The 12,985-nt window shown below is 34.4% G+C and overlaps 1 protein-coding gene across 1 annotated transcript in view; it reads right to left on the bottom strand.

Moving 5' to 3' along the window:
- Positions 1-12,985, bottom strand: part of KIF6 (kinesin family member 6) — a 163,450-nt gene that overhangs the window by 113,059 nt on the left and 37,406 nt on the right. The window contains exons 7-8 of the mRNA XM_086743876.1: positions 6,493-6,699; positions 546-689 (exon numbers count right to left, since the gene is read on the bottom strand). Coding sequence (XP_086600002.1) covers positions 546-689; positions 6,493-6,699 — 351 coding nt within the window. The remainder of the gene's footprint in view (positions 1-545; positions 690-6,492; positions 6,700-12,985) is intronic.

Genomic DNA, 12,985 nt, shown 5'->3' with positions numbered 1-12,985 from the left:
GGAAATTGGTGAAGGGAGATAGTATTTGAAAAATTTCCAAAAATCCCAAATCACCCCATCCAATTCCCTCTCCCCCACAATGAACTCTCCAGTTATCTACTATACTCAGTGAAACCCTGATTCCACAGAAGTCTAGAGAAGTTCTCCCAAGACTTTCAGTGTGATCCATAATCTGCTTATAGATCCTACCAATATGTCCTTTGGAAAATTTCTCGGAAATGCCTTTTCATAACTCGAAGATTTATTCATCAGAAAAATAGTAAATTTTTTTAAAAATTTTGTTTCATTACTAGATGCAAGACATTTCCCAACTGCTCCTTGACTCGGAATTACTTAGAGAAAAGCACATTTCCTAAAAGATTTGTCTACATCTTACTGCAGTTTCCACTCATAGACTTCTCCTGGAAATAAAGTTACTTTTTTTTTTTGTAAGGATGACAACAAAACCATACACACTTGAACTGCAAACTGTAATAAAAGTTGATAGAGTAGGATCTTTTAAGAAGCAAAAACATTTTTGTTGAAAAAAGATGGAAATAACATACATCTATGTTTCTTTTGTCTATAGAGAGTGTTGCTATCATGGTAGTCATGCAGTTTCCTCCTAGGCTGTCTCTTAACACCGAGGTCATCATTGAGTTTCGGTAAGGAATGTGGGACCGGTTTTTCTCTGCAAGGGCAATTATTACCTGAAACAGTAGTAAAAATGGAAAAGGCTTTTAAATTAACATGTCAGTTAATGACTGACACAGAAAGAGAACAAAAGCAATCTGCTCAGGAACCTAAACTTCTGATACAAATAAATGATGCTTATGTACACAGTTCGCTGCAAACCCACTGATTTTATTGAAACAATTTCAACTTAAATTTCATCCTGTTTATATGTCTTTGTAGGAGCTGGACCTGCAAGACCAAATAAATGTAATTTTATCATACCCTACCTTTACAGCCTCTCAGCAACATGGAAACTGAACACAATAAACTAAAAACCACTGACTTTCCTAAGGCACAGGAACTTACGGAAAATCTTCCTCGTGTTTTTTTCTATCATCATAAAAAAATAAAGTATGGATAGTTTTCAAATAAAACTTCCTTAACATTTGCTAAAGCATGATTTTAAAATTACACATTCTTAAAGCACATGGTTCTTAGAGGGGTCAATATATTTATTTGCGAGAAAATATCTTGAAAAGTACACAAATAAAAGGGTACACGATTACAATTTACTGCTGGAAAGAAGTAATTCAGTTTAGGATACGTATGCCTTGGCCAAAAAGGAAATGGTACACCTACTATTCTCAGTTTCTCTTCTCAGCTGTTTACATTATGGGACCTAATTATTATTAAATAAAAAGCTAGATTACCACATGATCTGTGATCTGTTGTGATATAAAAGATCTGAACTGATATCTGGCCAAGCACTGTACTGAAAAATTGTAGCTATGAGTTTTGCAAGCTATCATAAATGATTAAGAGTTGTTTTTCCTTTAATAAATGTTACACACCAGTATATATTAGTTTATGCTGGTGTGTAACAGTTAAACTGTTATTGAGAAAATTTAGTAGCAACATTTTTGTTATCATTAGTTTATCTTAACCGTCTTCAGAAAGTTAAAATTTCTTATTACTATAAATCTTAGACTGGCAGACCTGAGAGGGACGTATGCATAATATGAAAATTACTGTCTTGTAAAAGAATCTGGAAGCTTGTTCCTGGTCAAGGTTTTCAAATCTCATACTAAAACCTGTTAGATATGTTATATCTCTGTTAGTTTATAATATTGCATAGAAACCTCATAGTAGTCTAGAGCATACATTAATAAGCACAGTCTCCATCTCTGCTACACATAAAGTACAATCTGAATACCCAAGACAGGAAAAAAGCCAGAGAGAAGATATGTTATTTCCATTAAAAATGGGAACTGTGTTACAGAGGAGTTCATTTCTTCTGAAATTCGTGCAGGAAGTCTGTAGCCCAGGTAGAACTGGAACCCTCCCACATTGGCACTGAAAAGCTATGTGACCAGCTCTCATGACGCAGAAGCCATCATACTGTCATGTGATAGCCACATAACACAGAAGATGATGGCTTTAAGTCCCTTTAGTAAAATCTCACCTAAACCACTAAATCAATCTTTACAATCCAATCAAAGAATTTGCAATACAAAGAGGGAAAATCTGAAGGACAGGGAAATTATGTTGTTTTACAAAGTGTCAGAGACTACTTGGACAGGATCTGAACCTGGATCTTCTAGCAGCTAACCAAAGGTGATAATCAGAAAATTGTCCCATTTTTACACTATCAAAAAGAGGGTGTTATTATCCTTTTGATATATAAAAAGGGCTTTGTTTTTTTTAATTTTTTTTTAAATACTGGTGGGTCTAAACTTAACAGACCTTAATAATACTACGGAACCAGGACTGTAACATACCGATTTAAATCAACATAATTTAAGGCAGAAAGCTTTTGGGTGAGTCAGACAAACCACTTTAAGACCTCATTAACTTTTTAAACGTGGAAGCTGTCCGAAATATTGTCACTTTTGGTAAAATTGCATCCTATATGAAATTTAATGGCATAGAGTAGGTACAATCACTTACAAATAACTTCACTGAAACATTTAGTAATATTATGCAGAAAGGAAGACCTGAAACTCACTAGTGGTTACGATATGCTCTTAAGTGTGCCCAAGGGTCCCTGCTCCTGTTCACATTCTCTGTGCAAGTAGTAATTTCGTATAAGGAACAGGTTTGTAGCAGTACCACATGCCAACAGGCAGTCAGAACATGTTCTCAGAGCATACTTGTGTGTACAGGGCTATCATGTACATCTATATATTGCAGTTTAGTGTATCACATGCTCTGAAGCCTTATGCCTACTCTAGAGCTTCCCTGTTTCAATCATGCCTGTCCAAACTCCTTCCAGACTCCTGCCCACACCTACCTACTCTTCCAATTTCTGTCAATTAAGTCTCCCATCCCACCTCCCATTTCTAGTAGAGTTTATTAGCTTAAGCTCTGGTCCTCATAGCAAAAAATCCAAACTCTACTGCTAGTGTCTTGTAGTTAATTACAGGCATTCTTACTTTTTGGACAACATATGCTTGTCTCAAGTATATACTACAAGTCTCGCTGGAAATAATTAATCTCCAAAATTATGATTTGCTAATCTGAAACAAATGCATGCATTTCACTTTAAATTATTTAAAAGTTCCTGTTTGTTCTGTTACACTAATGTCTGTACATGTTAATTAGGAAACCACAAAACTAAAAAATTATATTCTATAGGATGTCAATAAATCTAGGATTTGATGAATTGCAGTGATTTCAAATTTTATTAGCAAAAACTTCAATAGAGATGGGTAGCAATCATTCACTAACCAATAAAATCTTTTGTCATTCCCTAAATGGAGCGTGTGTGAAATGACAGTTAAGAGGCATATTCATCAAAGCATTGGAAATGTTATAGTTTATTATTTTGGGGAAATACGTACAGTTCTAATTGCACTATAGTGTCAAATCATGTGGCTGTATGACTACTAATTTGTAACTCTAACTTTGGTCCAGGATACTCTATATGTTGTGTATCAGAAGGGAACACCCACATACACACAAAAAAAATGCAGTTGTAATTCCAGAGCATGCTACTAGGTCTTACAGACAACAAAAGCTAGACAGATGCAGTAGTAGGGACTTTTTAGAGCACTTATGTATCAAATTGTTGTGTACACTAAAATGGAATTGTCCCTACTGCCATTGTAGAGCAGCCCCATGACAATAATCCACTGTCATTTTGCTCTGGACATACAGTCCATGTGGAGAAAAAGTGCAATTGATTTATTTCAAGATTTCTTAACACCTTGTGGATATTTAACATGTAGATCAAGTGCGATAACACAGAACTGTGTTTCCATCGACATCTTGACACAAATAATTTTACTTTACTATTTTATTATGCAAGGTGTTCAGAAACAGCATAACCTGACACTAAGTCACCAGTAGATAACTAAATAGCTGAGCATGTAAATAAGATGATTTTGAGGAATTATTTTACTTTAATATTAGTCACTGCAAGGTCAGGATTGATTTGTCCAATTCCCACTGAACAGAAAAAAATATTTTCACTGTCTTCATTGGTCTTTTGTTCGGTATTAGAAAATATTTTTATTAATGACATGCAATCCCAGTCAGAATCCAATGTGCTCCAATTGCATTTATTCTCAAACAGGAGTTGAAAGTTGCATGATAAGAGTCACCATTCCTGGAGGTGTTCAAAGAATATGTAGACGTGGCACTTCAGGACATGGTTTAGTAGGCACGGTGGTGTTAGGTTGACAGTTGGACTTGATGATCTTGGAGGTCTCTTCCAACCTTAAGATTCTGTGATTAATATTTTACGCTTCTACAGCACTTCAAACCTGAGTACCTCAAAAGAAACTAAGTAGATTATTAAAATCAACCTCATAGAAGGTCATGCAATGTTGCATTATAAACACATAAAAATCACACAGTAAATAGGAAGGATCCTGAGCACAATTTGTATGATTCCGAAGAGGTCCATTTTAGAATCATCCTTATCACTTCACATGAGTACAACTGAAATACAGACATTTCACTTCAAGGTAAAATTTAAACAAATAGGAGGTATGAAAAAAATTAGTGTAATAGTAAATGACTGACTGCCACCTGCTGTGCCTTAAAGCTTCTTCTTTTGACAGATGAAATATCTCTGATAGCAGATTAAATGAATTCTAAGACATTTGTTCTTGTTAACAGAAAAACACACAAAACAAAAATGAAAAATGCTCTTCCCAGTAAGAACAATCAGTGATACTTCCAAATGTTAACTTTAAAGAATTTTCACAGATAGATATCCACAAAATTTTCTGTTTTAATCAATTTCCTCAACTGTAAATTTTACTAAATAATACATATACTGGAGTATGAATTAAAAGGGATAAATCTGAATTTCATAGTTAAGCATTTTTCTTTTTTTCCTCTCCTTACTTTCTTCCACTAAATGCTATTGTCATATATAAAAGTTTTTAAAGAAGTCTTAGGAAAAAAATACTGTTTTCTCCAGTAGAACTCCAAAAAATAACAAATTTCTGGCAACAGGAATGGTATTTCCTGTACTGTGACAAAAATATTATGTATTCAAACTTAGAAAGAATTTAATTTCTCTTATAGATGTGAAGTCTGAAATCCACACTTGAAAATCCTCAAAGATTGCAACTTAATAGCATAGCATGCACAAAATAGATTTCATTGATTAAGTGTTTCTTACCCTTACTTGGAGTTTTACGGCATTAGAATACAAAGCATCACAGCAGATCAGGGAGATATAAACATAATGTGCAGTAAGAGTTTATAAATAAGCATAAATGTCTTTTAGCGATGCCACAGAGACTAAGCCAAAAAGAAACACCTGAAGGGAAGGAATGCTATGGAACACAGACGATGCTTATAAGCCTAGTGGAAAGAAAAAAGGAAGTATTGGAAGAAAGATATTAGCAAGTGTGAACAGCCTTCGGCGTCACACTTGTCACATTCATAGCAATTGTGAGGATCCTAAGATCCTCTTTTTCTAGCCCAAGGGAAAATGATTACATCAGATCAGAGGATGAAAAATAATAAAAAATCAATAACAATAATAATAATAAGCCTGTTAACTAAACATTTCTACTGGAATACCTCATCTTCAAAGTTTCCATTTACCACCACTATCTTAACACATTCTTTGTTTCTTTTATAAAAAAAAAAATTAGTAAGTTTAGTCAGGTTTAACCTACTTTCTCAATATTTGCCTTTTCCAAAGAGGAAAAATAAAAAAGAACAGTGCAAGAAGAACAGGGATTTTAGTATACCTTAAATCAACAGGCTAAACCTTTTTCAGTAACAACAGCTGAATGACAGACTTCTGGAGATTTATTACTATTATTACACTTGCATCTATGAGTCCTATTGGTATAAAATCAGTTATGGTAGTTACTCCATAAATACATTAACAAAAGTAACTCCTGTTTCAAAGAGATCAAAGATTCACACTGGTAGAGGAATAAAACAACAAACAAGAAGAGCCTAATACTTTAAAATATTACAATGCTTGAATCAAACAAAAATCAGTCACTTCAGTTCTATGATTCTTGAGTGACAGATGCTGATTCCAGTTGTGGAAGGAGGTGAAGATCACAATGAAAAGTTTTAGCAGAAATACAGCTAAAACATTGTAAATATATTTTGTATTACAAACAAAACAAAAAAATATATTTTCTATATCTACTATAACCTTACTGTATAGTTGTTATGCTTTTTCTAAACTAAAATATTTTATTTCAAATTAAGAGCTACCTATTCAAGCATTTAAAAAAACCACAATAAATACACAGTCCTAAGACCAAGTGAAGACTGGAATCAAGATTTCCAAAACATTGCACATTGCTAAAGAGGAATGTATAAAGGGAGAAATGTTTCATGCTATTCCAATTTTACCTGTTCCAAATAATGTAACGACAGGTTGATATATTTAGCTTCTGTCAATAAGTGACCTCCAACTCCAGTCTTTGCAACACGTTCTGATCCAGCAAGGTCTACTAAGTGTAACTTGGAGCGTCGGATAGTTGCAGATCCAGGTTCCTTGCTGGAGATGTGAATAGTGAAAATGCAGTGAGATCGAGTTGAGGCTTGATTCATTGGTGTCTGCAGTGAAAAGAAAGTAAGAGTCCTCAATGTTTATTTAATAAATAAACTTAGCTTTTTATAGCTCAAAAATCTGGAAATTCAAATCACCTATTGAGTGCTATTACATCTGTAATAAATGTGCAATATAGTCCAAAAGGTTTTACCTGGCACTTATATTCTGGCCACACACTTGGATAACTTTAATCTGGACAAATTGTACTGCAAGCAAGCAAGCAAATATCCTTGTCCCAAGATACTCTAACAGTATCAGCAAAGCAGCTGGTCTTACTATGCTGAGGAATACTGCTAGAAAAGGGCACCTAGATCAGAGGGAAACTTACTAATTCTTAATTCCTGAGAGTTTACCAATTTCCCCCTCGGTAAACCCATTTAAAATTTTATTTTGCTAGATAGCTACCAGTGTAACTAAGACTAGAAATTTCTATAAGGCTTTAGACTTTCGCAGTTTCATTACTTTTATGACAAAATTTAGCTTGTCAAAATCAGTATCAGAATTTCACATGGCATGACAGAGTTTTCATAAAAGGTTTGGCTTTGAATATATTTATTTGAAACAGCTGCCATACTTCCTTATCTAGACAAACAGAAATTCTTGGTCAATATTTAGAGATGCTCAGCTTTAGTACGACTTCTAGTGGTGTTCCCAATATATTTGAAATGTGGAACAGAAAACTTTAAACAGCACTCAGATACTTAATTTTAGATTTCAGATGACCATATGCCATCACACATGCACCTTTCTTTTCTTAAACAACATGTAAAAAAATGTTTAAGCACCTAAAGTCTCTTCCATTTAGTTATATCAAGCTGTTGTTGGAAACTTAAAACTAAAAGAATTCCTTATTATCTCCATTTGACAGATAGCTAAAGATTCAGACAACACATGGAAATTAAAGGTTTACCATAGAAATAGTATTTTTATTTATAAACTATTACAAGTACTTTATCACAGCATAAATACTTGACTTGCAGAAAAAAAAAAAGATAGTGAAATAAATAAATAAATAAATAAATATTATTGACTTAGCAACTAAATCTATACTTATTTATAGCTGTTCAAAAAAAAGATTAAAAAATCTTAGTTCAACTGTATACATTAATTTCTTGTCTAGACTTCATTCCTCTGTTCTGCTAGAGTAATTGTTTATCTGGGCAGAACCTGTGATTCAGACTAGATTTAGCAACATACTGGTTTTTTTTGTTCCATAGCCTGCTTTGGTATGAAAGATTCTAGATGTTAAAATAGCCTGCCTGTTGCAGGTGTTGAAGGAGTTGTCTTGTTAATCAAGAAATGACAGCTCTCAACAGAAAGATTACAAGCTGAATATTCCTTTACTAGGAATAATATGAAGTTATACCCCTTGGTTGAATTGTCTCCCCTTCAATTTGCCAGTATTTTTTCAGTCTTTATAGTGCCAGCACAACTGAACCGTGTTTGGGAAGTGATCCAGCTCGAAAAAGAAAAAGGGAAAAAGAAAAAGGGAAAAAGAAAAAGGGAAAAAGAAAAAGAAAAAGAAAAAGAGAAACAAAAAGAGAAAGAAAAAGAGAAAGAAAAAGAGAAAGAAAAAGAGAAAGAAAAAGAGAAAGAAAAAAAGAAAGAAAAAAAGAAAGAAAAAAAGAAAGAAAAAAAGAAAGAAAAAAGAAAGAAAAAAAGAAAGAAAAAAAGAAAGAAAAAAAGAAAGAAAAAAAGAAAGAAAAAAGAAAGAAAAAAAGAAAGAAAAAAAGAAAGAAAAAAAGAAAGAAAAAAAGAAAGAAAAAAAGAAAGAAAAAAGAAAGAAAAAAAGAAAGAAAAAAAGAAAGAAAAAAAGAAAGAAAAAAAGAAAGAAAAAGAAAAAAAAGTCTGCAAACCATAGATACTTAATCTGGATCACTTTCCTAACTCAGTCACTGTGTCACTGTGCAGCTGTAGAAAGCAGTTCTGCCAGAATAATTGAAAATGGCAGCAGCATACAGTGTGTGAACAAGTAGGTGCTGTGCAGAAACGGCGTATGCTTGTAGCTGGTGGAATTCTGTAATGAAATTACAGCTTTAGCACTATTTTGTTTTGGGCTACCTTATCTAATAAAGCCAAGCTCAGAGGGAGAAGGAGAAGAGTTTTTATAATTTAGTTCATACAGATGAGGAATTCTGGCACAATATAGGCAAGGTGCTGGCTCTGCTTAAGTGCCTAGTTTCTAAGGATCATTTCACCGTCCTGTGAAACGAGCATCAGAGCATCAGAGCGCAGGCATATGATATGCTGGCTTCAGAAGTGAAGCTGAACAAATGAGACTTGTAGCATGGGAATGAAAATAAACAAACTCAGGGAAATCTATAGGCCTGTCAAGCTCTGAAAAGCAAGAAAATACTACCAAACATATTTAAAATACAGTTATACTAAGAAGAAGTTAAATGCTGTTAAAATGTACGTTATTCAGCAATTCTTATCCCATGAATAATCAGAGCCAGCTTCACTTATTCTACTAGGAGACCTATGATTTTACTACTTGCAATTCTGTGAAGCAGGTCTAGATATTTTATTTTTCCAGCTCAAAATCCACAACAGAATTAATATTTAAGGACATTCTCCTCAACAGAATTGATATTTGAGGACATTTTGCAGTACAGTTGTGGCATTGGTCACACTGTACTGCAGACAAATCTAAGCCAGATCGAATATCAATACAGGTCTCGCTATGGAAGCGCAAAGGAAAGGTTGCTATGAAAGAAGCAGAAGAAATCAGCATACTTCAGAAACAGAATTCTTAAGCAAACTTAAGTTTCACTACGCAGCAAAACCTCCTATATTTAAAAAATGTACTTTTAGTCACAGCTGTTTAACCCCAACAGAGGCAAAAAGAATTTAAAGCAGAAAAGAAAATAATTTCAGAACTTCAAGTTCCAAAAGGCCAGGGCAGTATTTGGCCTATTAGGTCTTTATTGTCTATTGCAATGCACTAGCCACAACTGATTTTGCCACATTGCAAGCAGACTCTGATGGACTGGTCATCAGAAACTCCATTGCTTTTCTCTCCACAACTTCTTTTTTAATGTAAAATGAATGAAGCTGATTTGGAAGTCATTGGCTAAAATCCTAAACTGCTATTTTAGCCATGCTTTAATCAACAGACCAATGCTCCTTTTTACAATATGATTCTACCTCAACTTTGCTGTTCCCATAGATAGAAAACTCTGCTTGAACTCTTGCAGGAAGCATAAGGCAATAAACCCTTAAACTTAAATGGGATGTGATCGTGAAATGTTAATAGCACTCATAAACCCCACACTTTGCTACTTTGACCACACAAGTAGACACAAAGCATACAGCAACAGAAACCAAAGAACCACAGAATCATAGAATAGTTTGGGTTGGAAGTGACCTTCAAAGGTCATCTAGTCAAACTCCCCTGCAAGGAGCAGGGACATCTCCAACCAGACCAGGTTGCTCAGAGCCCCGTCCAACCTGGCCTTGAATGTCTCCAGGGATGGGGCATCAACCACCTCTCTGGGCAACCTGTTCCAGTGTTCCACCACCCTCATAGTAAAGAACTTCTTCCTTATATCTAGTCTAAATCTACCCTCTTTTAGTTTAAAACTACTACCCCTTGTCCTGTCACTACAGGCCCTGATAAAAAGTTCGTCCCTAGAAATGTCAACTTGTCAGCACCTTCAGTCCAAAAATAAGCTTTTTTTTTCCCCCTCTATCTTACATATGCAACATCTGAGTATCACCATTCAGCTGTTCAGAAAGTTTGAAAACTGAAAACAAACAAACAAAATTTTCTCGACTGTCTCAGAGCCTGCTAAAAGGTTCTTTAGTGGCTTTCAGAGTTCATTTTTGGCTTTGTTAGCAGTATTCAAACCATATGTATATGAAATCATCCTCACACTAATTTGATGTGATGAAGGAAAAAAAGAAAGAGGGGAGTGGCTTGTATCTCAGCAGATGGTTGCTATTGTGAAGGTTATATATAGAACAACTGATGAGCTGCAGTTACTTACAAAGAAACAATTTTTTCCAGGAATTTTGTGACATCATAAACCACATAAGCAGACTTCAGATGCTTTGTGATATCACATGAACACTACAAAGGAATTAATGGCAGGTTGCTGCCCATCTGCAGCATGGTAAAAGAGGAATTCAATAATATATCTTTCGAGATCATGTTTTAGTAAAAGACCAATATTTTGTTTTATGTTGGAAAATGTATACAAGAATAGAATGTATTCAAGCCAAACAACCCAGTCTCATTTTTCTCCAAGACCACGATATACCTGTGTTTGCTGAAATTAAATAAATTGTATAGAAGCTTAGTAACTCAAACTATTACACTTATCTGTGCAATGGTTGTAAGAAGGTTGTTTCTACTTAAGTGAGAGTCTGCAGCGTGGCCCTATGGCAAGAAGCACCTAGGCTGGATGTTTCTGTCAAGGAATACAAGCTCTTGAAAGGTTCTAAAACTTGCTGGAGCCTAAGTTATCCATCTTAATCTAATTGTTATCTATCTTAAATGAACAAACCACTGCAAGAGTTCCTCCCTATGCAAGAATTTATGTATTTCCTAAATCCTTTATTTGTTGCAGCTGCTATTACATGTTGTTTTGTCTAAGAAGAATAGCCAGAAAGAGGATGCTACTGGTCTAAATAGAGTTCTTAATAATTGAGGACCTAAGAAGAAGAAAGTTTCATAACAGGAGAAAAACATACAAAAGGCAGTTCGAAAATCACCATTAGACCAACAGAAGCTGCTAATATCTAGAAGAATAATGTGTTGATTACAGCTGCCAACACAGTCAGACACAGAAAATAAAGAAAAAAGTTCAGGACAGCTGGGATAAAAAGATTTCAGAGGTGATAAATGCAGTCTTTCAGCGTATATTGCAAACTATCTCCACTTTGCAGTTTATACAGTTCCAGTGGAATCTCTTCTTCTTTGAATCAAAATATTTAGACATCAGAAGAATATGATTTTCCTATATGAGTGAATTAGTGACTAGCCAAGGTATAAACAAAGAAAGGCTGATTCTGAATGCTCCCTTTTTTTTTTTTTTGAGAGAATGTATCAGTGAAAAGGTATAAAATTTGGTTTTAAGGAAAGTCTATTTTTCCTCTTAAGTTTTTTTCAGTTTTGACTTTTTGAAGATGGGCAAGTAAAAAAAGAAAAGCACTGATAGCATCCAAGACAGATATCAAATTGATTTTCTCCAGTTGCAAGCTACAATCAGATGGATATCTGTAGGAAGAAGTTCTGACAGCTATAGTCATTTCACAGTCGAGAAGGCAAGAAAAGAGCCATTGTGTCCTACAAGAATGATAACAAAGCAATTTAATGCAGTGGAGCAGAGATTCTTCATTGAAAAACAGTGGATATATCTGTCTAAATAATATAAACTCGACCAGTTCCAACAGAACCATGCTATATGGAAGGGGATGTAAGATGAAGAATAGGAGGTTCCTGCCTTTGTATATGACAGATGAGTGAAATCTTAATATAGCTTTAACTTCCTTTCTGATTAATACAGCACAACCGAAGGTGCTCTTCAGGAGTACTTAGGTACACTTGACACAGTTGAAATTGCACTTACTCTGATCCTTATATTTTCATAGCAATAAATTAGCAATCTGACACTTCCCTGATTTCTAAAAGCAATACTTTACTTTTCCATATTTACTACAGTTTCACAGTTAGACCATGGTAACCGTGGTAACTTTCAAAGTAATTAATATTCCCTGAGGAGAATATTAAATTTTATGTTATACAGTGTCTTTTATCCATAAGAATCCCAAAGCTCTTTAAGGACTATTCAAAGCAGTATGTATGACCAGTAATTGTTTTACCACACATGGAAATGAAAGCACCTGTGCTGAAATGATGATGCTAATGATACTACAGAACAGGTTTGTGGGAGCAGAAATAAAATAACACTTGACACCAATGAGGAACCTAGGATAGCAGAAAGTTGTAACTCATTCTGGAATGCAGCTCTTACATGGATAATATACCTTCTTGGCAAATTGTTACTTAATTTCATATGTTCACACATTCAAATCCTATTTTTTTCGTATTTCGTCTAAGAAACAATGCATTCAAACATTACCAGTGGCTGTTTAAATATCTTCTAGAGAATACTAGTGGAGAATTCAGAGGTAACAAGTCATTCCCCACAACTATCTTTAGATGTTTAAAAGTTTCATTCTTTCTTGAAATAGACATATTTAAACACTGCCAGAAGCTCACTGCTTGCCCCATGTGTACTTCAAAACATTTTAAATGATGAAACAAATACTGTGTAGTATGTGTTG

This window comes from Chlamydotis macqueenii, chromosome 3 (assembly GCF_036417535.1).
Source record: "Chlamydotis macqueenii isolate bChlMac1 chromosome 3, bChlMac1.mat, whole genome shotgun sequence".
Lineage (NCBI taxonomy): Eukaryota > Metazoa > Chordata > Aves > Otidiformes > Otididae > Chlamydotis > Chlamydotis macqueenii.
Note: the sequence above shows the minus strand (reverse complement) of the source record. Positions and strands in the feature narration are given on the sequence as shown.